Source organism: Capra hircus, chromosome 1 (genome assembly GCF_001704415.2).
Source record: "Capra hircus breed San Clemente chromosome 1, ASM170441v1, whole genome shotgun sequence".
NCBI classification, from domain to species: domain Eukaryota; kingdom Metazoa; phylum Chordata; class Mammalia; order Artiodactyla; family Bovidae; genus Capra; species Capra hircus.
In genome coordinates, this window is record NC_030808.1 from 144,496,015 (window position 1) to 144,519,057 (window position 23,043).

At 49.5% G+C, this 23,043-nt stretch overlaps 2 protein-coding genes across 2 annotated transcripts; both read left to right on the top strand.

Annotated features, from left to right (window-relative positions):
- On the top strand, positions 1,697–3,648 carry LOC106502465 (keratin-associated protein 10-8-like). Its single transcript, XM_018052046.1, has one exon. The coding sequence runs from the start codon at positions 1,750–1,752 to the stop codon at positions 2,542–2,544; it is 795 nt and encodes a 264-aa protein (XP_017907535.1). The 5' UTR covers positions 1,697–1,749; the 3' UTR covers positions 2,545–3,648.
- Positions 11,411–12,140, top strand: LOC102189437 (keratin-associated protein 12-2). Its single transcript, XM_013966906.2, has one exon. It carries the CDS (start codon positions 11,483–11,485, stop codon positions 11,855–11,857), a length of 375 nt encoding a protein of 124 aa, XP_013822360.2. The 5' UTR covers positions 11,411–11,482; the 3' UTR covers positions 11,858–12,140.

The window sequence follows — 23,043 nt, forward strand, 5'->3', positions numbered from 1 at the left end:
ACAGAAAATAACAAGTGTTGGCAAGTATGTGGAAACTACTAGCAGGAACGTGAAGTGTTGCACCTGAGTGAAAAACTGCCAGGCAGTGCCTCTAAATGTTAAACACAGAGCCATCATACGACCCAGAAATTTCACTCCTAGGTATACACCCAAGAAACTAAAAAGCAATGTTCAAACAAAAACTTACACAAAATGTTCAAAGCAGCATTAGTCACATTAACCAAAAGGTGGAAATGACCGAAATGTCCATCAACTGATGAATGGATAAATAAAATGTGGTCTATCCATATAATGGAATATTATCCCTAAAAGAAATGAAGCAGTGACACCTGCTACAATGTGGATGAACCTTGAAACCATGCTGAGTGAAAAAAGTCAACACAAAAGGTACATATTGTATGAGTCCATTTACATGGAATGTGCAGAATAGGCAACGTTGTAGAGACAGAGAGCAGATTAGTGATTGACAGGGGCTGGAAGGGACTGCTTAATAGTACCGGATATCCTTTAGGAGTGAAGAAAAATGTTCTAGAACTGGGTGGTGGTCATGGCTGCACATGTGACTGTACTAAACGTCACTGAATTGTACACTTCAAAATGCAGGAAATAGTAAATTTCATATTAGGTGAAAAAAAGCATGCCTGGTCTAAGAGCGAGCCCCCATGCACAGCAGCACTGGAAATGATCAGCTTTGTAAATCTTGGTTCATCTTACAGGTGGGACATTTATGTTTTAATTTGGGAAAATTTCATTATTGATATCAAGTAGATTCTCATATGATTATTGAAAACAAGTGTTTTTAATTTTGTTCGATTATTTTATATCATATATTGTTTTGGTTTAATCACTTTAAAATTTTCACATTAACTTTTCATCTATCATGCAAATTGCCAATATTTTCTGGCAGTTCAATATTGTCAATTTGTACACAAAAAAAAGATTCCCTTTGGATTTTTATTGAAATTACATCAGTGACAGATTGTTCTTCAGTTTCTCCACACCACCTTCACCCATGCCTGCCTCAGGATTAAATCCTGATCCAAGACCTGCCTCTCAGGACAACTTACCATGGGCTCTGCGGGACTTGGTTTAGCACTCAAAGTTCAGTCCTTGGATCTGGTCATCCTAATGCGCCAGGGAGGCCCAGCATTACAGGAACAGTCTATCTCTTACTTAGGGGAGGGAAGATCCTCTCCTGTTCTCAAGCGCCATCTTCCTTGCTGACATGGGGACCACAGAAGTTCACAGAGCCCGCCAGTAAGGCACTGTCCTCTCCTGTTGCCTTTTCCCCCAAACAGATACCTCTGTCCTCTTCTCCCCAATCACAGGCCAGGCCAGCTAAGCCAGGTGAGGCCCTACACACACAGACTGGGCCCACACAGTGCGTGTCCTCATGGGCCTAGAGCTCTCACAAGGTGCCCACACATATGACCTGCTTGGGAGAGGCCAAGGAGTCAGCCATGGGAAGCCTGCATGTTTCCTCCAGGTGTCCTGTAGAGCCAGTCTCAGGCCAGAATCTGGCAGCCTGCCAGCAGTGACCCCAAGTTTTATGAGCTGAGCAAGGACATCTCATGATAGTGGAGTTGACCCAAATGAGAGTCCTCACAGGGCACCATACCAACCAGGAAGAGCAGGCGTGGAAGCCTCTGTTGGGACAACACACACACCCAGGAGGGGTATATAAGCCAGTAGTCTGAACACCTCACAACACATACTCACTCACACACACATACCTCCTCCAGCTCCACCATGGGCTTCTCTAACCTGTCTGCTTGCTCCAGCGACCTGAGCTACAGCAGCCGGATCTGCCTGCCTGGATCCTGTGACTCCTGCACCGGCTCCTCCTGGCAGGTGGACGACTGTCCAGAGAGCTGCTGCGAGCCCCCCTGCTGTGCCCCCAGCTGCTGCACCTCGGCCCCCCGCCTGACCCTCCTCTGTGCCCCAGTGAGCTGCGAGTCCCGCCCCTGCTGCCAGCCAGCCTGCAGCAGCTCCTGCCCGGCCTTGTGCTGCCAGCAGTCTAGCTGCCAGCCCTCCTGCTGCACCTCCTCCCCCTGCCAGCAAGACTGCTGTGAGCCCGTCTGCTGCAGGCCTGTCTGCTGTGAACCCGTCTGCTGCAGGCCCATCTGCTATACACCCGTCTGCTGCACACCTGTCTGCTGTGAGCCCGTCTGCTGCAGGCCCGTCTGCTGTAGGCCTGTCTGCTGCACACCTGTCTGCTGCAGGCCCGTGTGCTGTGAGGCCTCCCCTTGCTCAGCCCCCTCATCCTGCTGCAGACCCTCCTCCTCCGTGTCCCTGCTCTGCCATCCTGTGTGCCGCCCCGCCTGCTCTGTGCCCACCTCCTCCTGCCAGCCCAGCTGCTGCCGCCCGGCCTCCTCCGTGTCCCTCCTCTGCCACCCCGTGTGCCGCCCCACCTGCTCTGTGCCCACCTCCTCCTGCCAGCCCAGCTGCTGCCGCCCGGCCTCCTCCGTGTCCCTGCTCTGCCAGCCCGCATGCTCCCGCCCAGCCTGCTGCGTCCCTGCCTCGGCCCCGGAGCCCTGCTGCTGATTTGGCTGCCATGTCCCCTCAGGGCCAGCCAGGCTCCAGGGTCCCTCAACAGAGAGGCTCAGCTCAGAGATATTAGCCCTTAACCTCCCCCAGGACTTTAACCCCAGAAAGGACACCCACGGGCCATCTCCTCTGTGTCACCAGGAATGACAGGGACTCCTCATCCTCCAGGGTCTTCTCAGCAGTTGCTGCCAAGGTCATCCTAGAGCCTAAACCCAGGCTGAGTCATCACACCGGGTCTGGTTCTCTGGGCCCCGCCCCTCCTCCAGGCCCCGCCCTTCTTCCACGTCCCGCCCCATCGGCTCCCAGGCTCTCCTCCGCAGGACCTGCCCGCCTAGCTTGATAAACTCGGCTTCTTCACTTTACATGCTTCCTCATACCATGTCCTCTCCTGATCTGAGTGTGGTGGGGGCAGGGGCTCCGGGGAGAGGCACACACCACCCTCACCACTCCAAACAGAACCTCCCATGACCCTTCCTGGGAGAAGAGAACCAGGAAGGCCCCGGAGTTGGGACCTGGCAAGACAGGGGGCGGCCACCCTGGGCTTCAGGCCGAGGCTGCACTGTCCAGGCCTCCCCCACAAAGCCGAGGGGTGGCTGCGCACCCCGAGGTCAATCACGAGGCCTTGGAGGCCTGCTGCTCTGCAACCCAGCCACATTCCGCCTGTCCTCCATGGCACTTGCAGCCCTCCCTCCCCAGTGAGGTCCTGAGGACAGTAAATAGTGTTTCCTCAGCTCTGAATGCTGCTTATCAAAGGCGCACTGTGTCCATCCTGAAGGCTCCACTCAGATCCCCTCACAAGAACCCACCATGGGGTCCCAGCTGCCATCCTTGCTTTGACCCCAGCATCCACGCCAGGCTGCTCCCAGCATACGACTGGGCCAGCAGGACAGAGGCTTCATGCTCCGACTATACGTCCACCTGCTGAGGCATTCTCAGAGCCGAGGGGAGAGCCAAGGCGCTGCCCACCGGGCCCTCCTTCCTTCCTGCTCCCCAGGCAGGGGAGTCTGGTCAACCTGGGCATGCCAAAGCCCTTCCCCATTCCACTCCTCCTCTTACTCTTCCCACAGGCATCCCCAAAATAAACTTCTAGCGAGTCTATCACATGCTGGCATTGGCTTCTTGGAGAACCCAAAATGACTCCTGCAGCTTCATTTCAGTGCAGAAAGAGGGGAAGGAGGGAGGGAGACAAGAGGAGGGGGAGGGCGGGATGGAGGAATGAGTGATTAAGCGATGGCCCAGCACCAGAGCCGCACCTTACATGAAAAATTCACACCAGCCTCTGCACACATGTGTCAGTCATTTCAGTCATGTCCAGCTCTTTGCAATCCCATAGACTGTGGCCCACCAGGCTCCTCTGTCCATGGGATTCTCCAGGCAAGAATACTGGAGCGGGATGCCATGCCCTCCCTCCAGGGGATATTTCTGACCCAGGGATCAAACCCATGTCTTCTGTGTCTCCTGCATGGCAGATGAAGTCTTTACCACTGAGTCACCACTGAAGCCCCACACCAGTCTCTGTTTGCCTCTGAGGAATTTTGGCAAAATTTTCACCTCAATTTGCATGCATCTCAGTCTAAACCCGTAATGAATTCATCTACTCATTTTTTGTGGACATCACCTTTTCCTGGCTCCTGGAAAGATCTTAGTGTACTAAGATACAAAACAAAGACTTGTGCTAATAAGCCAACAAAGGAAATAATAAGAAATCATAAACAGAATCAGTGAATCCACAAAGAAAGCATAAAATGAGGAAAAAGGGTGGAAGAGTATGGGACAAATAGCATTATCACACTAAACATAGGTTGTCTGCATGCTCCAATTAAGATGGAGACTGGTTGACTGAGGTTGACCTAACTTTATGCTGACTATGAGAAATGCACTTTAAATACAAAATGAAAATGGGTTAAAAGTAAAAAGTTGGAAAGAGATATATCATGTTAAGATTAATAAAAGAAAGCTGGGGCAGTTTTATCAATACCATAAAATATAGTTTCCAGATCAAAGACTATTGCCAGGGATGGAGAGGATCCTTTCATAAAGTAAAATAGTCACTCACTCCTAAATGTTGATGCACCTAATAGTAGACCTTCAAAATGTATGGAGCAAATACTGATCGACCTGCAATGAGAAACAGACAAATTTACTCTTACAGTTTGAGATTTCAATAATCCTCTCTCAATAAGTTATAAAACATGGAGACAGAAGGTCAGGAAGGATATAGATTATTGAGTGGCTCAGGGGTGAAGAATCTGCTTGCAATGCAGGAGACACAGGTAGACATGCGTTCAATCCCTGGGTCAGGAAGACCCCCTGGAGAAAGAAATGGCAAAACACTCCAGTATTCTTGCCTGGGAAATCCCATGGACAGAGGAGACTGGTGGTCTACAGTCCAAGGGATTGCAGAGAGTCAGACATGACTTAGCGACTAAACATAAACATATTAACCAGTGAACTATTTGACATTGAAAAAACACTCCACCCCAACAAAAACCTTTCATTTTCAATCAAAGCAAAACATGTATCAAGAAAGTTCACATTTGTTAAGATAGACCATATGGGGGCTATAAAGCCAGTCTCTGTAAATCTGAAAAGATTTGAATCACAAAACAGGTATTTTCTGACCACATTGGGATTAAATTAGAAACCCAGGAACAGAAAGATCTTGTAAAATCCCCAACTACTTAGAAATGAAATAGACTTCTAAATAAAATATAAATCAGGAAATGAAGAAAAAAGGAAATCAGGAAATATTTTGATGTGTATAAAAGTGAAAATACAACATATCAAAATTTGTGGGCTGTTGCTAAAGTGATGTTGAGTGGGACATTTGTAGCACTGAATGTCCTTGTTAGAGAAGAAAACTCTCAAATAAATGACCTTGGCTTCCACCTTAAGAAACTAGAAGGCAAATTAAATTCAAAAGAGAAAAACAAAACCAAAGATCAGCGTAGAAAATCAATGGAATGGAAAACAGAAAAATAAAAGAGAAAATCAAATAAGCCAAAAGCCGTTTCCTTGTGAAAATGGATAAAATTGAATAATCTTTATCCACACTGACTAGCAAGCCAAACAGAGAAGATCCTAATCACCAATATCAAGAATGAGAGTTGTGACATCACTAGAGATCCGATAGACATTGGAAGTATAATAAGGGAACATTATGAGTCACTTTATGCCCATAAATTTGACAAACTAACTGAAACGGATTAATTCCTTAGAAGACACAAACTACCAAAAATCACTCAAGAAGAAATATATAAACTGAATAGCCCTATATCAATCGGAGAAATTGGATTCATAGTTAAAAACCTTTCCATAACCCACCTGCCCATTGATAGCTGAATGGTTAGCAAACTGAGAAAAATATATACCTTGGAGTCTTACACTGTAGTAAAAAGGAGCAAATCATTGACACCACAGCCTGAGTGGATCTCAAGGGAGTTGTGTGGAGTGAATAAAGTCAGTCTCAAAAACTGACACATTGTAGGATGCCAAAAATTGTTCCAACTACTGTACAATTGCACTCATTTCACACGCTAGTAAGGTTATGCCCAAAATCCTTCAAGCTAGGCTTCAGCGGTACTTGAACCAGAACTTCCAGATGTACAAGCTAGATTTAGAAAAGGCGGATGTACAAGGTAGATTTAGAAAAGGCAGAGAACCAGAGACCAAATTGCTAACATTCATTGGATCATAGAGTGTGGGGCCCTACGTGGGAAACCTTAAAAAAAAGGGGTTAGCTTTTGCTGTTGGAAGCCAAGATGGCATCCGGCGGGAGAGATAGAGGCGTGGCCTATGGTAAAGTTTTTGATTGGCTCTCTTGAGCTCCCTACACGTGGAAGTGTGTGATTACCATAGACTCCTGTTAAGCTCATGAGGACTTGACCTTATATGCATATTATAATTTGACCTTTAACATGATTGGTGTAACTATGGCATATTATAATTTGACCTTTAACGTGATTGGTGCAACTACGGGAGGGCCCTCGCAGAACCCCCTTGCTTGCCTATATAAACCAAGAGTTTGTGGCAATAAAGCGGAACTGCTCAGAGGGAATGCCTGTCGTGTCTGGTTGTCTCTCGCTCCCCGAGGGGCTGGGTTGGCGGACAGCAGGCTCACCTCTCCTCGGGATCCCTCGGCTTTGCTGAGGGAAGTTCCACTGCCTCTCTCGTTCTGTGGAGCACCCCCCACAATAGAGAAAGCAAGGAAATTCCAGAAAAACATTTACTTCTGCTTCATTGACTATGCTAAAGCCTTTGGTTGTGTAGTTCCCAACAAACTGTGGAAAATTCTTAGAGATGACCAGACCACCTTACCTGCCTCCTAAGAAACCTGTATGCAGATTACGAGGTAATATTTAGAACCCAACATGGAACACCTGACTGGTTCAAAATTGGGCAAGAAGTATCACAAGGCTGTATATCGTCACTCTGCTTATTTAACTTATATGAAGAGTACATCATGTGAAATGCCTGGCTGGATGAATCACAAGCTGGTATCAAGATTTCCAGGAGAAATATCAACAACCTCAGATATGCATACAATACCAGTCTAATTGTGGAAAGTGAAGAGGAACTAAAGAGCCTCTTGATGAAGGTGAAAAAGGAGAGCGAAAAAGCTGGCTTAAAACTCAACATTCAAAAAACTAAGATCATGGCATTCGGTCCTGTCACTTCATGCAAATAAATAGGGGAAAAGTAGAAGCAATGACAGATTTTACTTTCTCGGGCTCCAAAATCACTGTGGACAGTGACTTCAGACACAAAATTAAAAGACACTTGGTCCTTGGGAGAAAAGCTGTGACAAACCTAGACAGTGTATTAAAAAGCAAAGACATCACCTTGCCCACAAAAGTCCATATGGTCAAAGCTATGATCTTCCCAGTAGTCAAGTACGACGTGAGAACTGGACCATACAAAAGGCAGAGTGCCGAAGAATTGATGCTTTTGAACTGTGGTGTTGGAGAAGACTCTTGAGAGTCCCTTGGACAACAAAGAGATCAAAGGAGTCCATCCTAAAGGAGATCAGTCCTGAATATTCATTGGAAGGACTGATGTTGAAGCTGAAACTCCAATACTTTGGCTACCTGATGCGAAAAACTGACTCACTGGAAAAGACCCTGATGCTGGGAAAGACTGACACCAGGAAGAGAAGGTGGTGGCAGAGGATAAGATGGTTAGGTAGCATCACCGACTCAGTGCATATGAATTTGAGCAAACTCCAGGAGATAGTAGAGGACAGAGGAGCTTGGCACGCTGCAGTCCATGGGGTGACAAAGAGCTGGACATGACTTAGCGATTAAATAACAACAATAAATAATACCCTTTAATAACATTCTCAATTTAACAAAAGAGTAGAGATACAGAAGAGATTAGTGGTAGCCAAGGGGTAGGGACGCGAGTGTGGGTGGATGTGGCTGTAATGGGGTAGAGGAAAGAGCCTTGTGGTGATGGTACAGTCCTGCCACTCACTGTGGTGGTGTTTGTATGAATAACAAACACGAAGACGCTGTATGGAGCTACACACACATGTAAAATCGACGCGCTCTGGATGAGATCTGTGGGCTGTTAGCTTCCCGGTCGTGCTCTGTGCTTGTTACCCAAGACGCTATCTTCGAGGGAAACTGGGTCAAAGTATACAGACACTCCCTGCACTTTCTTTCTGGCAACTTCCTGGAAATCTATAATTATTTTAAAATTGAATATTAAAAACAAATACAATTCCATCAAAAAGAGGCCCGGACAGCTTCACTGGTGAACTCTGTCGGTGTGACACGGACATCAGTGCATCCGAGAGGCTCAGTGCCCACCCTCTGGTGGGCCACCGAGGGAGACGTGGTGGCCTTGACCGCCCAGCACCTTCTCCTCACCCTAAACCAGGGAGCTACTGCGGCCATATAGTCACTGAGACCTCTGGGAACCTTCCTTCCTTCTCAGCGCTGTTCCAGAACATGGAGCCGAACGCCCCTCCCCATGTGGTGTGCCAGCAGGGGCGCGGTCCTGGCTGCCTCCCTAATTCCACAGATGGCCCATCTGCCCTCTGGGATGGCTCCAACCCAGTGTCTGGCCACCCCATACGTCCCCCCAGGTGTGGGTGTGGAAGACAAACTAATCAAGCACATCCCAACCTGGATGACTCAGTGAACATCGCACTCTGATGTTTATTAGACCTGTGATGCTGGAGGCCTCCGAGCCTGGACCAGCCAGCGCGGGCACCATGGGGATGACCCGGGCAGTGGCCGGGGGACACTGATGGGTGAGTCCCTCAGCCTAGCTGGTTGGGACCAGGCGGCCTTGCTGCCACACAATCTAATCGGGTCTGGAAGGTGTGAGGAGGATGATGTGTGGGCTGCCTCGTGGGAGGTCAGAGAGCCCAGTGCTTCTGATCCCACACACAGGGGAGGGGTCCTGCAGGTCATGGGCTCAGAAGCAGGAAGGGGTGCTGCAGGGATCGGGTCTGCAGACCAGAGCAGGGCAGGGCTGGCAGCACCCAGAAGGCTGGCAGGAGGGGATCACACACACGATGTGCTTGCCATGCATGGGGACATACAGGACAGGCTTGCAGCTCAGAGGCACACAGCAGGATGCCTGGCAGGGGCTGGGCACAGAGCAAACGTCCTGGCAGGGGCTGGGTGCACAGCAGGCTGGCTGGCAGCTCGCAGGGCAGCTGGTGTCACACATGATGGTTTGGGGCTGGGTGGGGTCGGGACAGAGGACAGGTCTTGTCTGGAGGCTCCCTCTCCAGGGTGCCCCTTATACCCAGGCTGAGGCATCCTGGCAGTGAGGCACCAGGTATCTTCTTCGTGGCTGCCTGCTGTTTTTCCTTCTCCTCCCCCCGAGGGTCTCTTCCTGGAGCCTCCAGCTGCTGTGACTCAGTTCAGGAAGCTCCCTCAGCTGGAGGCTGACAGTGACCCAGTGGCCCTGGGATTTCTGAAATCAGAGCCTGGGTTGGATGGGGAAGGGCCGTCAGGCCAGGACTGGGCCCCCACGTGGTGATTTTCAAGGTCTTCCCCCAATTTAACCACCCTGTCCTCTGTCCACATGAGCACAATCACACTTGTTGCACCAGCACCTCCATTTGATTTGTGATCCAGAAGGTTCTCCCTCGGGGTGGGGCTCCTCACTGGGGGCTGTGGCCACGTTATTGCCATAATCATAACAACCAGGTTCCAGTTCATGCCAGGGCTGAGCTAAGCATTTAACATGGACTGTCTCATAACCAATCAGTTATCAACCCTGCCACCATTCAAGGGGCCAACAACACAGATATCCAGTTAGGAAGACCTGGAAGGTCCTGTAATGCACTGAAGCTGCTCGCTCTCACTCTGTAATCTGTGGTCTTTACATTGCTCCTAATGGAGTGGGATTTAGGTGTGGTGTATGATTCTTGGATCTGTAAATTGGAATTTTCCTAATCAGATTTGGGGGTTTTGTCCCTTATTTCTTCAAAACATCCTTAGGCTTCAGTGTCATTCTTTTCTCCTTCTGGGGTTGAAATTACTTGCATGTTAACCTTTCTGATATGGTCTCAAAAACCCTCTTCATTTTTCTTATCTTTGTCCTTCTTCTTCAGATTGGATACTTTCTACTGACATGTCTTCAAGTTCACTGACTCTTTCTTCTTGCATAGCCCAGGTTGTGCTGACTGGTCCTCAGGCTCTATGATCTGAGTCTGTCCCCCTACACTGGTTCTCTGGCACCCCACACTCTGGGATTTCCCACTGCTCCTGGAATATTTCTGTTTCTGCAGCAAGGTCCTCACATCCCCTTCTTGCTGCCTCTGCCTGGAACACCCACCACCCCTGACCTTTCACTGCACCCACTATCAGCTCAGCATCACCTCCTCCCAGAGGCCCCCAGATCACCCACTAGTACTCACTTCTCCACTGAACCTGCTTTCTTTTCTGGGCCTCAGCCCCCACCCCTCAGAATGATTCCATGCATTAATTTTTCATTCACTCATTTATCCATTGCCCTGGAGGGCTCATGAAGCTGGACGTTTCTACCCCAGCACACAGAATTATCTGCTGCCTGAGCAAATCAGTTCTTGCATGATTACAATAAGGCAGGAGTTGACAAACTTTCTGTAAAGGGCAGAGAGTAGGCATCTCAGGCTTTGTAGCTATGTGGTTTCACTCACAACAACTCAACATCGTAGGGAAAAGCGGCCTTAGATACACTAAATGCATGTGTGTGGCTGTGCACCAAAGAACTTCATTCACACACAGGCAACAAAACAGATTTTCCCCAGAGACTAAAGTTTGCAGGCTCCTGCTTCAATGTTTTCCTATGCAAAGTAAAAAAGCTTGAGGGCTTCCCTGGTGGCTCAGATGGTAAAGCATCTACCTGCAATGAGGGAGACCCGGGTTAGATCCCTGGGTTGGGAAGATCCCCTAGAGAAGGAAATGGCAACTCACTCCAGTACTCTTGCCTGAAAAATTCCATGGACTGAGGAGCCTGGTTGGCTACAGTCCATGGGGTCACAAAGAGTAGGACATGAATGAGAGACTTCACTTTCACTTTCATGTGCAAAGTAAAAGCTCAAAATATATAACGGCCTCAAAGTCTTCACTGACAGCATGAGATTAAAAGGAGTAAAAGGATACAGTACTTTTAGTCAATCTGGGGGTGCCCCGTGCACAATGATAACCTGGAGAAACACCATGAATCCCATGGAAAGGCAAACTAGAATATCCTGTTTAGAGGAAGGAACTGGCCTCAAAGCCAAACTATTTTATGGAGGAGAACAGCCCAGAAAAGCGTGCCCCAGGATAATAAGATGTTGGGGAAACACAATGGCAACAACCACAAGGAAGTCAACAGTTGCGCTTCTATGTTGCTGGGACGCCCACAGCCTGGGTATAAAAGCTGCCAAGAGAGGCAGCCTGCAGACATCACCAGCTCTCCTCCCAACACCACCCAGCCCCACGCCACCATGTGCCACACCAGCTGCTCCTCAGGCTTCCAGGCTGCCTGCGTGCCCAGCTCCTGCCAGCCATCCTGCAGCACGCCCAGTCCCTGCCACACGTCCTGTTTCACGTCCAGCCTCTGCCAACCAACCTGCAGCACGTCCAGCCCCTGCCAGGCAACCTGCGTGCCCCTGAGTTACAGGCCAGCCATATGTCTGCCAGTGACCTACAAGCCCACCCTGTGTGTGACTCCTTCCTGCCAGTCCTCTGCGTGCCTGCCCGTGAGCTACAGGCTGGCCGTGCTGGTGGCCCCCTCCTGCCAGTCCTCCAGGTGCTACCAGCCCTCTCGCCCCACCCTGGTCTATAGACCCATCTCCTGTAGCACCCCTTCCTGCTTGTGATCACGCGCCTCCTCCCAGCTGCTCCCAGTGCAGACCAGATCACTCCTATACCCCTCCCAGCACAAGTCCCCAGTGGGCCTCCAGGTTCTGCACGTGGCAGATGGAAAAAGCCACACTAAACCGACCTCTGAACCCGGGCAAGAACATGGCTGGATGATCTGGACCCTTCTGTGAACTGCTGCATTCCCCCCAGGAAGCCCTGGTTCCGGGGTCCTTCTCTGTCTCCAGCAGGAAACCACACCCTATGTGAGCCAAATACAAATAAACCATTGTACTCAACGCACCCTGTCCCCCTGTTTTATCTTCACATATTTTGAAGTTTTCTCCTTGAAAGTGTATACAAATCATAAGTACAGAGGACTCTCCTCAAAGAGCCCTCTTGACAGCTCAGCTGAAGGTGGAGGGTCCTCGGTGGGTGGAGGGTGGGGAAGGTATTTTAAGGCCGACCCCGGGGCCACGATGGGCTGCCCCTCCTCTCCCCCACCGGCGGGGGAAGTCCCTAACGGAAGGCGCCTCCCAGATCCCGGGGACCAATGACAGCACACTTCGCCAGCTAAAGCCACCCCACCCCAACCATGTAGAAGGACCTGTGAGCCCGCGACGCCTCGGCCTGGCGACCTGTCTGAACCGCTGTCCATTAACCATACTTTTTTTGGGCGATCTAGCCTGACCATCCCCCACAACGAATGCATATAAACCACTCCCCAGCAGAGTCCAGGTGCGGACTTCCTCGACCTGCCTCGTTTGGGTCCGGGAACCCCGCCCGGGAACGCTTCCCCATTAAAAGCTTGTTAGACACTCTTTTGGTGTCCTGGTCGTCTTTTACCTAACAGGTATGTCCCCACATCAGCCATTCGAGACTCACTTTGTGGGAGGGGAAGGACTTCCCCTACCTCTGAGTGGCAGGTGGGAAACAGGCCCAGACCCAGCTCTGACCTGGTGCCTAAAGGATGACCACACAGGGACACCAGAAGGCTCACACAAACCCACCACACACACAAGAGGAGTCTGGCCATCCCAGGGAGAGGAGACAGATCTGAGAAAGCCTCACCCCTCAGGCCCAGGCACACAGGGCCTGCCAGGGTTGACCTTTCGCCAAGTCCAGAGAGCCCCACTTTCCTCCTGGCTCCAGCCTGGCCAGCATAGCTGCCTGAGCAGCATCAGTCTCCAGCAGGGAAAGGCAGACAGATGTAGAGGTCACTTCTGTGTGATAGGCATGCAGGGGCAGCTAAAGAATGTAGGGCAGAGCAAAAATACTGTGTCCACAGCCCCTGTCCTAAGCATAAGATGCTGACAATCACACAAGGAATCTGAAGTCACTTTTACCTGGAAGGTCCTCAGACAGCACCAAAACCCAAACCAAGGTCAACATCTGAGCAGGTTGATTCAAATGTCCCCACACACTGATGACCTGACACTTATTCCCAGGAAGAAACACAGTTTGTGTCCATTTAAATTAACACATCTGAGGTTGACAAAACTTACTGCTAAGTCACTTCAGTCGTGTCCGACTCTGTGCGACATCATAGATGGCAGCCCACCAGGCTCCCCTGTCCCTGGAATTCTCCAGGCAAGAACACTGGAGTGGGTTGCCATTTCCTTCTCCAATACTTAGAAGACATTCAAAAAGGCAGTGAAAAATCAATTCATTGGCAAGAGACAAAGCAGTCAATACAACTAGACTCAAAGTGACCCAGATGCTGCAGTCGTGACACTGGAATTTAAAAATAAATGTGACTAATATGTTAAAGGGTTGAGTGTAAAACAAGGGCCACACATGTGAACAGATGGGGGATTGCTGCAGAGAGATGGAAAATAGAGGAAAGGGTCAAATGGAAAGTATAGAAATAAAAATACAACATCAAAGGTGAATTCCTTTCGTGGGCTCTTGCGTAGACCTGACACAGTTAAGTGTGGAATTGATGAACTTGAAGATGGGGAAGTAGAAACTACCATATTCAAAAGCAAAGAGCAAGACGGTGGGGATGGGGATCAGAACAGAACATCACAGATTCTGGGACAATATCAAACTATCACTGATGCATGTAACTAGAGTCCAAGGAGAGAAAAGGCATAGGACTTATCTCTTCACAGAAGAAATATTTGAAGAAATCATATCTGAGAAATTTTCTAAAAGCGATGAAAGACATAAGCCTAAAAACACCAGAGCACCTCATGTGGGATAAGGATCTTCTCCCAACCCCAGCCCTGACCAAAAAAATGACCTGGATACATCATATTAAAACAGTGGCTGTCATTAAAAAGAATACATTTGCATCAGTTCTAATAAGATGGATGAAACTGGAGCCTATTATACAGAGTGAAGTAAGCCAGAAAGAAAAACACCAATACAGTATACTGACACATATATACGGAATTTAGGAAGATGGTAATGATGACCCTGTATGCGAGACAGCAAAAGAGACACAGATGCATAGAATGGACTTTTGGACTCTGTGGGAGAGGGAGAGGGTGGGATGATTTGGGAGAATGGCATTGAAACATGTATACTATCATGTGAGAAACGAAGTGCCAGTCTATGTTCGATACAGGATACAGGATTCTTGGGGCTGGTGCACTGGGATGACCCAGAGAGATGATATGGGTTGGGAGGTGGGAGGGGGATTCAGGATTGGGAGCTTGTATACACCCGTGGTGGATTCATGTCAAAGTATGGCAAAACCAATACAGTATTGTAAAGTAAAATAAAGTAAAAATAAAAAATTTTAAAACATTTTTTTTAATTAAAAAAAATAAAATAGTGGCTGTCAAAAAAAAAAAAACAAAGAGGAAATGTTGAAAGCACTCATATGGGAAATACATGCCATGTACAGAAGAGCAAAAATAAGAATGACATCAGAGTTCTTATTAGCAATTCAACAATCCAAAAGGCAATGGAATGATATCTATAAAATACTAAAAGAAAAATTTGTCAGCCCACAAAACTGGGAAATATCTTTCAAAATTGAAAGTGAAATAAACACTCTCTTAGGTAAACAAAAAATGAGAGAGATCAGCAGATGATACGTGCTATAGGAAGTATTAAGAAAATTTCTTCAGGTCAAGGAGTATGACGACAGCATAGAGAAACTTGGGCCTACACAAGGAAAAGAGCGGCTCGAGAAATGATTTTCAAGGGAAGATAAATATAAAAATCATTATTAAATAGTTGTCTAGAGCAACTATAGTAATAGTGCACTGTGGGATTCTTAATAAATGGAAAAGTAAAATATGACAATAACACAAAGGATTTGAAAAGGAAATGGAAGTGCTGGGCTGTGGAATCCTGACAGCATGGATGCAATGGCAGCATATTGTCTGGAAGCAGACTGTGTTCTGTTAAAGGTGTATAGTATAAACTCTAGGTCAAGCAGTTTCCAAAAGATGTATAAGTGATGAGCTAAAAGTAGAGATGAAACGGAATAATTAAAAATATTAGAGCTAAAAAGAAGGAAATGAGGGAAAAGAACAGATGGGACAAATCGAACACAACTAGCAAGATGGTGTTCTACCTTTAAAAACAGTAACAATTACATTAAATGCAAAATGTCTAAACGTCAAAATCAAAAGACAGAGATTTTCAAACTGGATCAAAAAGCAGCACCCAACCGTAAGCTATCTATCCGAAACCCCACACAGTGCTCGGTTTCCTCCCTCTCAATGGTGTCCAGCAGGTCTGTCCTCCCCAGGGGCTACAGAGCTGGGCAGGCAGGAGTCTGGGCACGCCACCCAGGGTTCTCCCCTCCTTCCCAACACCAGGTCCCCACACCGGCAGGCAGGATGCCCAGATGTCCCCACAGCAAGAGGCCCACTGGGGACTTGAGCAGAAGGGCTGAGCAACATGCCCCAGCCCCATGCACAGCATACACAGACACCCCAGGGCATGTGAGTGCTGGTGCCCACCAGGGACACCCAGGGACTGGCAGGACGGGTACACCGGGACCCTGACTCCTCAGGCAGTTTGCCTACCTCAAACCACCAGTAGGGCCCAGTGGCCAGCACCACACAAAGCCTGCCCAGCACGAGCCCTGCCCAGCACAAGCACAGCCATCCCACCCCAGAGACTGCAGGCTGTCCTTGTTGGACTGGCTTCATGGGGCCCCTGGCACATGGACAGGACAGTGCAAGCAGGATCAACAGCACAAAGAGGGTCCGCGTTGCCGGGACGCACGTCCCGGGTAATAAAGGCTGCTGGGGAGGGAGCTGCAGACCAGACCAGCAGCCCCACCACCATGTGCTGCGTCAGCTCACCTGCCGGCTGTGGTGCCCTGGGCTGCGCCCCCATCTGCTGCCCACCCCTGGTGTGTGGGGGTGCCTGCGAACCCCCCAACCCCAGCGGGTCTCTGCTGTGCTGTCCCAGTGACTGTGCGGTCACATCCTGCCAGCCGCTCTGCAACCCTCATTGCGCGTGCAGCCCCGCCTGCTGCATTCCTGTGACCTGCCAGACCACGGCGTGCCAGGCCCACTCCTGCACCATCTGCTTCTGCATGCCTGCCTTGCTCTGTATCCCCGCCTGCTGCTGACGCTACAGTGGGTGAAGCCGTGGCTCCTGATCCTGGAAGCTGAGCTGTCCGTCAAAGGTCTTCCCCCTCTGGTTCTGCCCTTCATGGGAACAAGCTCTCCAGGCCCCACAACTGGCTGATCATCAAAGACCCTACCCGCTCCTGCTGGGTTGCTGAACCACACCCCACTGGCTGGTTAATAAACTCATCCACCTAGTTCCCTCTCCTCGGAAATGGTCAGGAGCCCATGCCCCGGGGCCGGGAGGGCAGTTTGTGTGTGCAAAGAGGCTAGGGGCCAGGGCTGGGGACTGGCCTGTCCTCGTGAGGATGTCCCGAGGGGGGCCCAAGCTTGGTGCCCACCTCTGTCCTCCCTGCCCTCATGGTCCTGCCTGCAGCCTGCGAGGCCAGCCAAGCACCACACTGCCCTTGGTCATGAGCCAGGGGATGCTCGGCCACTCCCGTGAAGAGCCCTGACCAGGTGGTCTAGCACCAGGACGGAAGGGGGTGTGGTGACAGCCCCCCCAGCCGCCCATTCCAGCCACTGCCTGGCCCTCAGCAGGGGGAAGCAGCACCTGGGGTACCCAGCCAGCGTGCTGACCACCATGACGCCTAGCCAAGGGAGCTCCTGGTCATGGATGCTCGGGGATGGAGAGGAGCGGGGCCGTAGGCCCTGCCCTCACGTCCACCTCCACACCCGCTGAGGGGGCCCAGGCGGGCAGCCTTGAGTCACTGCAGTGGAGTCCTGGCCATGGTGCGTGAGGCGACCCTCAAATGGCCACGTGGGTCAGGGTGAGTGTGCAGCAACGCCTGCGCTCCTGCCAGGCCCCGCCATCTGCCATCCTCCCCTCCCTCATGTGATGTGTGTAGCCTGGTGTGGTGGTCTGTGCACGGGCTGGAAAAGAATTCCCAGATATGAGACAGATGAGAGGAGAATAAAGTTTATTAGAGTGGGAGACGCAGCTGAAACGGGAGCCAGCTCATAAGAGAGCCAACTTCAAAAGTGAAGACTTGGTCAGCTAAAATATAATTTTGGCCTTGCATTTAATGGCATGGACAATCGTCCTCACAAACCGCATAATCCTTTTTCCACTTGTAACTTCTCTTCAGACAATTTTAATTTAGCTTCATGTACCTTACAGTAGGCAGAGAGGAGGATCCAGCCTGCCACCCAGCATGGCACATTCTGATCCTTTCTAAACTGGCGCTAGCCACAAACATTCAATAACTTCTAAAGGTTCAGTCTACTTTAATGTAAGGTTCCAATTCTCACACAATCCAGTGAATATGTCCCATTCATTAGCTAATAAGCAATACAGCGGATCGTCCCATCCAGGAATAAAAGCTTCATCCACTTTAAACTCTTTCTTCTTAAAGACTGGCATTTTGTTTCATGAATTCTGCTCACAGTGCCAATTCAATGTTTCGCCTAAACTTTTAACTTTGGTTTCAGGTTCAAAGGATTCATTAACAAAAGAAATCACTCATTATACACAAACAATATTTAGCAGAGAATTACCAATATTTAATAGAGGATTATCTAACTTACTTTCAATACACAAACATTAAAAGATCAGAGCAATAGAGACAGTAGAGGAAGGTAACCCACATACGTCACCTAACTGGGCCAGCCAACATCCAGCCTCAAACAGTGCTGGGAAGTCCCATGTAACAGCAATCTGGAGTCCCACTGGGGAAAAGGTCCTGAGCAGTGTGTCTGCTCCACAGGTGAGACTTCAAAATTGCAGTTTTGGGGATTCCCACTTATAATTCCAGGCCACAAACTGATATCATTGTCAGTCTGTGAGCAAATCGCAGCTCTGGTTTTATGTTAATCTTTTTTACAATGCTGTTTGTTATCTTGTGAGTCTTAGGATGTTGCTAAACCCCAAGTGTGGTTGGCCAGATCTCCTCCACAGGCTCAAGAATTCCAAGACCTGCTCCCTAAGTTATCTGTAGTGCCTCTCAGCTTTCACTTATGAGCAGTCACATAGTCAGGGCAGTGTCCAGACACATCAGGAGCAAGGCTGGAGGCCTGCCTGCTCTCCTTTCTTGTCTCTGAAACCCGGACAAGACCACTTCCATTTAATTCCCCTAATACCTAGGGGGCTCAGCACCCCATCACCCGTGCCTGGCAGGGATTATACCACATCTACAAGACACTGTCGCCTGGTAGCCACATGCCTGCCTATCACATCAGTGTTCCCATCTGTAAGGTGGGTCTTTACTGACTCAGGAGTGCTCCGTGAGACATGGTTTACAATGAGCTGCACCTGGCCCCAGCACACACCTCCCTGAAGCCCCCAGCCCACTGGGCAGCGTTAACACAATTGAGAACCTGAGTGTGAGCTCACAGCCCCCAACCCAGTGCGTGTGGACACATGTCCACACACCAAGGCCGGCAGACACAACAGATGTCCCCAGAACTTCATGATGTGTGTTCTTATCCACAGACTTGTAAGCAAGCGTGCTTTAACATCCAAGGAACTAAAAAATGGGATAAAAAACATGAGAAAGGAATAAGATACTGTTTTTTAAAACAGATGTATCTGAGAGAATCAAAGAGAACCGCTAAAGCCAAAACATATAAAAATCATTGCAATAAAAGCCCGCAGCCTGGGCGGGATGGCAAGTTGGAGAGATCAGTGCACATGAACCAGACCCCGACCTAAAAAATTACACAAAATTAAGACATTTATTGAAAAAATGACAAGCAGCCAGCAGACCTGGGAGATAGAGAAGGGTCAGAGAGAAGTGAGGAGAGGTGACACTCAGGGACAGAGGCCAGATTTCAGAAATGAAAGCACACAGTTACGAAGAAATCCACATGGTGAAAACAGACAACACTCAGGTCAGCGAGCATCCACAGCACCAGAGAGATGGGCTGGGGCCTGGGGCCTTTGCTGCGGGGCCTGCATCTGGACAAACGTCATCTCCAGCTATAGATACCAAGAAACGAGAGGGACTGAAAGTAACTGCATGCGTGCGCAGTTGGGACAGACTGTGGACAAAAGATACAAAAAGACTAAAAACCCAACTGCCACTTCCAAGGTGTCAGGAGCAAAGGCAGAGTCCTGCTCACACCCCCTGCACACAACACCAAGAAGCGGGTGGGCAGACCACCCAGGACACCTCTCTGGCCTGACCCTTGGACCTGCCACCGCCCTCACCCATTTAAGGAACCAGCTCACACGCCTCCTCGGGGAGCGAGCAGGGCACCCGTCACTTGTTCCCCCCCTCCACTGCAGCACGAGCCCCAGTAAAGCCCCGCCTGAATTTCTCACCTGACCTCTCATCAGTTCCTACTGACGGAGATGGCCCAGCACCTGGCTGGTCACCAAAGGAGCAGGTTGGCCGCAGAGGACAATGAAGAGGGGACTTCTCAGCAGTGACAGAACCTGGCGGATTCCAAGGAAGAAAGACAAAGCCTCCAACACAGAAAAGACACACCTCTTCTCAGAACACGGCAGAGTGAGCAGACCAACAGCATTCAAGGGTAATGTATTCAAAATCTGAAATTTTTCGATTGCTTTTCTCTAGCTTCAGATGAATCTTGCTGAAATGAGACTTTGTTAACTAATAGTTCAGGTACATTTTGTCTCAAAGAATTTCCAGTTTCATGAGGAAATGTCACAGTGGCCTACAAAAAATTGTGTGCAGTGTATAAATACATGTGAATTTTTTATATCCGTCAAAGAATTTCAGCTAGATAGCCTCTAAAATGGTATTTATCACAAGATGATACCCCGTTACAACAGGCCAGAAACCGACTTTACTGTCACTTTGAAACAAGGGACTGACATTTCCCTTTTGACTTTTTTCCTCTGTATGACATATTGAAAATATCTGTGCTGTTTTCTGAAGCTTGTCTATGAACAGTATCATGAAAAAGTAGTTAAAATCATTCAATATATGCATAGAAAAATCAGGGGCAGAAATTAAACAGAAACAGTTATCCACAGAGACCGACAAGGTCAAAAGATGGTTCTCTGAAAAGGTAAGTGTTTGGCTTGTGGAACTGGCTGGCAGAATAGAACGGAAGGCACAATAAAGGCCCCTAGGATATTGGGACTGAAAATTATGCCAGAACTACAAGAATAAGAAATATGTTTAAAATAATCATCTGCTATTTCAACAATTTTGTCCCAATAAATTCTCTGAAGATACTAAAACTTACTATGATGAATTTATTAGAAACGTAAATAACCTTTAGGCCCTAAAGAAAGTGAACCAGGATTTAGAATCTACCTGCCAAGACCATACCAGAGATGATCTAGGAATAAATGTCTCCAAAGTGACACAAAGTCACTTTGGACGGTGGAATATCATATAGCCCTGAACAGATGCCAAGAGCTGGCGTATCTGCAAGGATAAGTTACTCCAATGTAATGTGGAGGGGGAAAGCAAGTTACAAAAAGATACACAGCGTATGACAACATCTGATCTTTAAGCCATACCAAGGATCTAATGTATTGTCTCAGGCCCTGGATGAAGAAATGCGCTGGGGAGAGAAACCCCAAGTTCACATGGGGGTTCCTAGGGGGAGAGCCAGGGAAGGTGCTTCAAAGGCAGTAAAACCCGTTTCCCGGCTGCGGCTCTGCTGGCATCTTCATCTCGCCCACAGCCCACCCAGCAACAAAGCTACGGCCCCTGCCGTGCCCCCCACACCATCCTCACCCACTCAGTGAGCTTCACAGGAATTACCATAGGCTAGCTTAAAGACCCGCAGAGCCAGTCCATCACGTGTGTGCACCCCAGGGTGTGTGTGCACGTGTGTGTGGCTGGAGTTGGTGAAGGCACGCACACACGAGCAGGGCACTTCTCGACAGACATGCTCAAGGGACACTGACACAAGGAAGAAAAGAGTGAAAATTTGCAGCATTTGTGGCAGGAGCACACACGTGTGGTCCAGATGAAGATGGGCCAGAGGAACTGCCTGCAGTAACACCCTGGAGCCAGGAGAGGGCGGCAGACGAAGGCGCCGAGACGGGGCTCCGCGGGGAAGCTGGGGCTCACATCTCCATCCCCGCGTGCACCCCTGAGACAGGAAACCCGGGGGCCATAGTTCTGAGTCTCCCTCTTTGTCACACAGGTTCTGAATCCCTTATCATAATCCCTCGTATGTTCTCACAGCTCTTTACCTTGGCTTTTCATTATATGAGGTTCTTACCATGTGGCCTGTTTGCTAACATTTTCTAAGACTCTGATGTGGCAAGCATTATGCCCAAAGCTCACATATGTTATTTTTAATCTCTTCTACAACTCTGCAAGGGAGCTCCCTTCTTGAGATGAGGGAAAGGCAGTTCTGAACCGATAAAGAACTTGCCCCAGCTGAGACTGAAGCCCACACTTGCCTGCCTCCACAGGCCACACGAGCTCAGCCGTGCTGTAAGCTCCGCCAGCGGCCTGGAAAGTAAAGCCCAGACTAACCTGAAAGCAGAGAGCCGGTTCTGCTTCTGCAGGCAAGGCGGGCTGTGGAGGCCGCGACGGCCATCAGACCCGCTGTGCGCGGCGCGCAGCAAGCCCGCATCGTGGGGGGAGGGGGCGTGCGCCCGTGCTGCCTGTGGGTGCGTGCGTGAGTGTGCGTGTGCACGTGTGTGCGTGCCCTACGCGTGTTTACGCTGCGCGTGGGCACATGCGTCGGTGTATATGGCGAGTGGGAGCACTTACACGTGTGTTTGTGTGTGTGCGCTGCATATGGCACCCCACTCCAGTACTCTTGCCTGGAAAATCCCATGGACAGAGGAGCCTGGTGGGCTACAGTCCATGGGGTCGCAAAGAGTCGGACACGACTGAGCGACTTCACTTCTGCTGCAGAGTGTATCTTGTGGGCGTGCGCATGCATGTGAGAGTATAAGGCCAAGCTGACTGGTTCCATTTCTGGCTCAGTTTTACCCAAAGTCCTTGAAATGAAAACTATAGGAGTATGTTCCAGATCACCTGGACAGATCAGCTCTATCATCTGCCTCCAGGACATAAATTAAAAGGTTGGAAATCGGGCTGTCAGCAGTGAGACAGCCCCAGGAGGGACTGTGTCCTCTTGCCTGTGGGCAGGGATGGCCACCACACTTAACAGTGAGCGAAGGAAGCTCAGAACGGGGCAAGGCTCTCTCTACAATTGGAAATGAAGAAGAGACCACAGCCAGTCACCATGGTGCTTGTGTGTCTCAAACCACACTCATCTCACCACCTTAGAAAAGCTCCCAGGAAAATCCGTTACAAAATAAACCCCCAGAAACAAAAGGCATGGAATTTAGGTTGCTTCAGTGCATGTGGCAAGGAGTCAATTTTCCTACACCTCCAGCTAGGTGAAGCTGCTCCCGCTGTGCACACCAGTTCCCTACCTGGCTCTATCCTGCAGGGCTGGCCTCTGCCCTATTCTGTCATTCTCCCTGCTGAGCACCTTTCTCAGGGTGGAGCTTGGCTTGGCCTAAACAGAAAAGTCACAGATGCCAACAGGAGGAGGAGCAGCAAGGACAGTCCACAGCCACGTCCTCCCGCCCACTGCCCACTCGGCCCCTGCACGCCAGCCCTCCACTGGAGTAGGTCTAACCTGAAATAGTCCCACGAGCAGACAGCGGGGAGGGGTCTAGACTGATAAACCACATGGCCCCGGCGTGTGGAGGAAACCTAGCTATGCTACAAAGAGTGAAAAAAGTAAGTTCCAGAAGATTACATTTGGGACAG

Excerpts from the sequence above, each read along its gene's own strand:
- LOC106502465 (XM_018052046.1), top strand. The coding sequence starts at position 1,750 with ATGGGCTTCTCTAACCTGTCTGCTTGCTCCAGCGACCTGAGCTACAGC.
- LOC102189437 (XM_013966906.2), top strand. The coding sequence starts at position 11,483 with ATGTGCCACACCAGCTGCTCCTCAGGCTTCCAGGCTGCCTGCGTGCCC.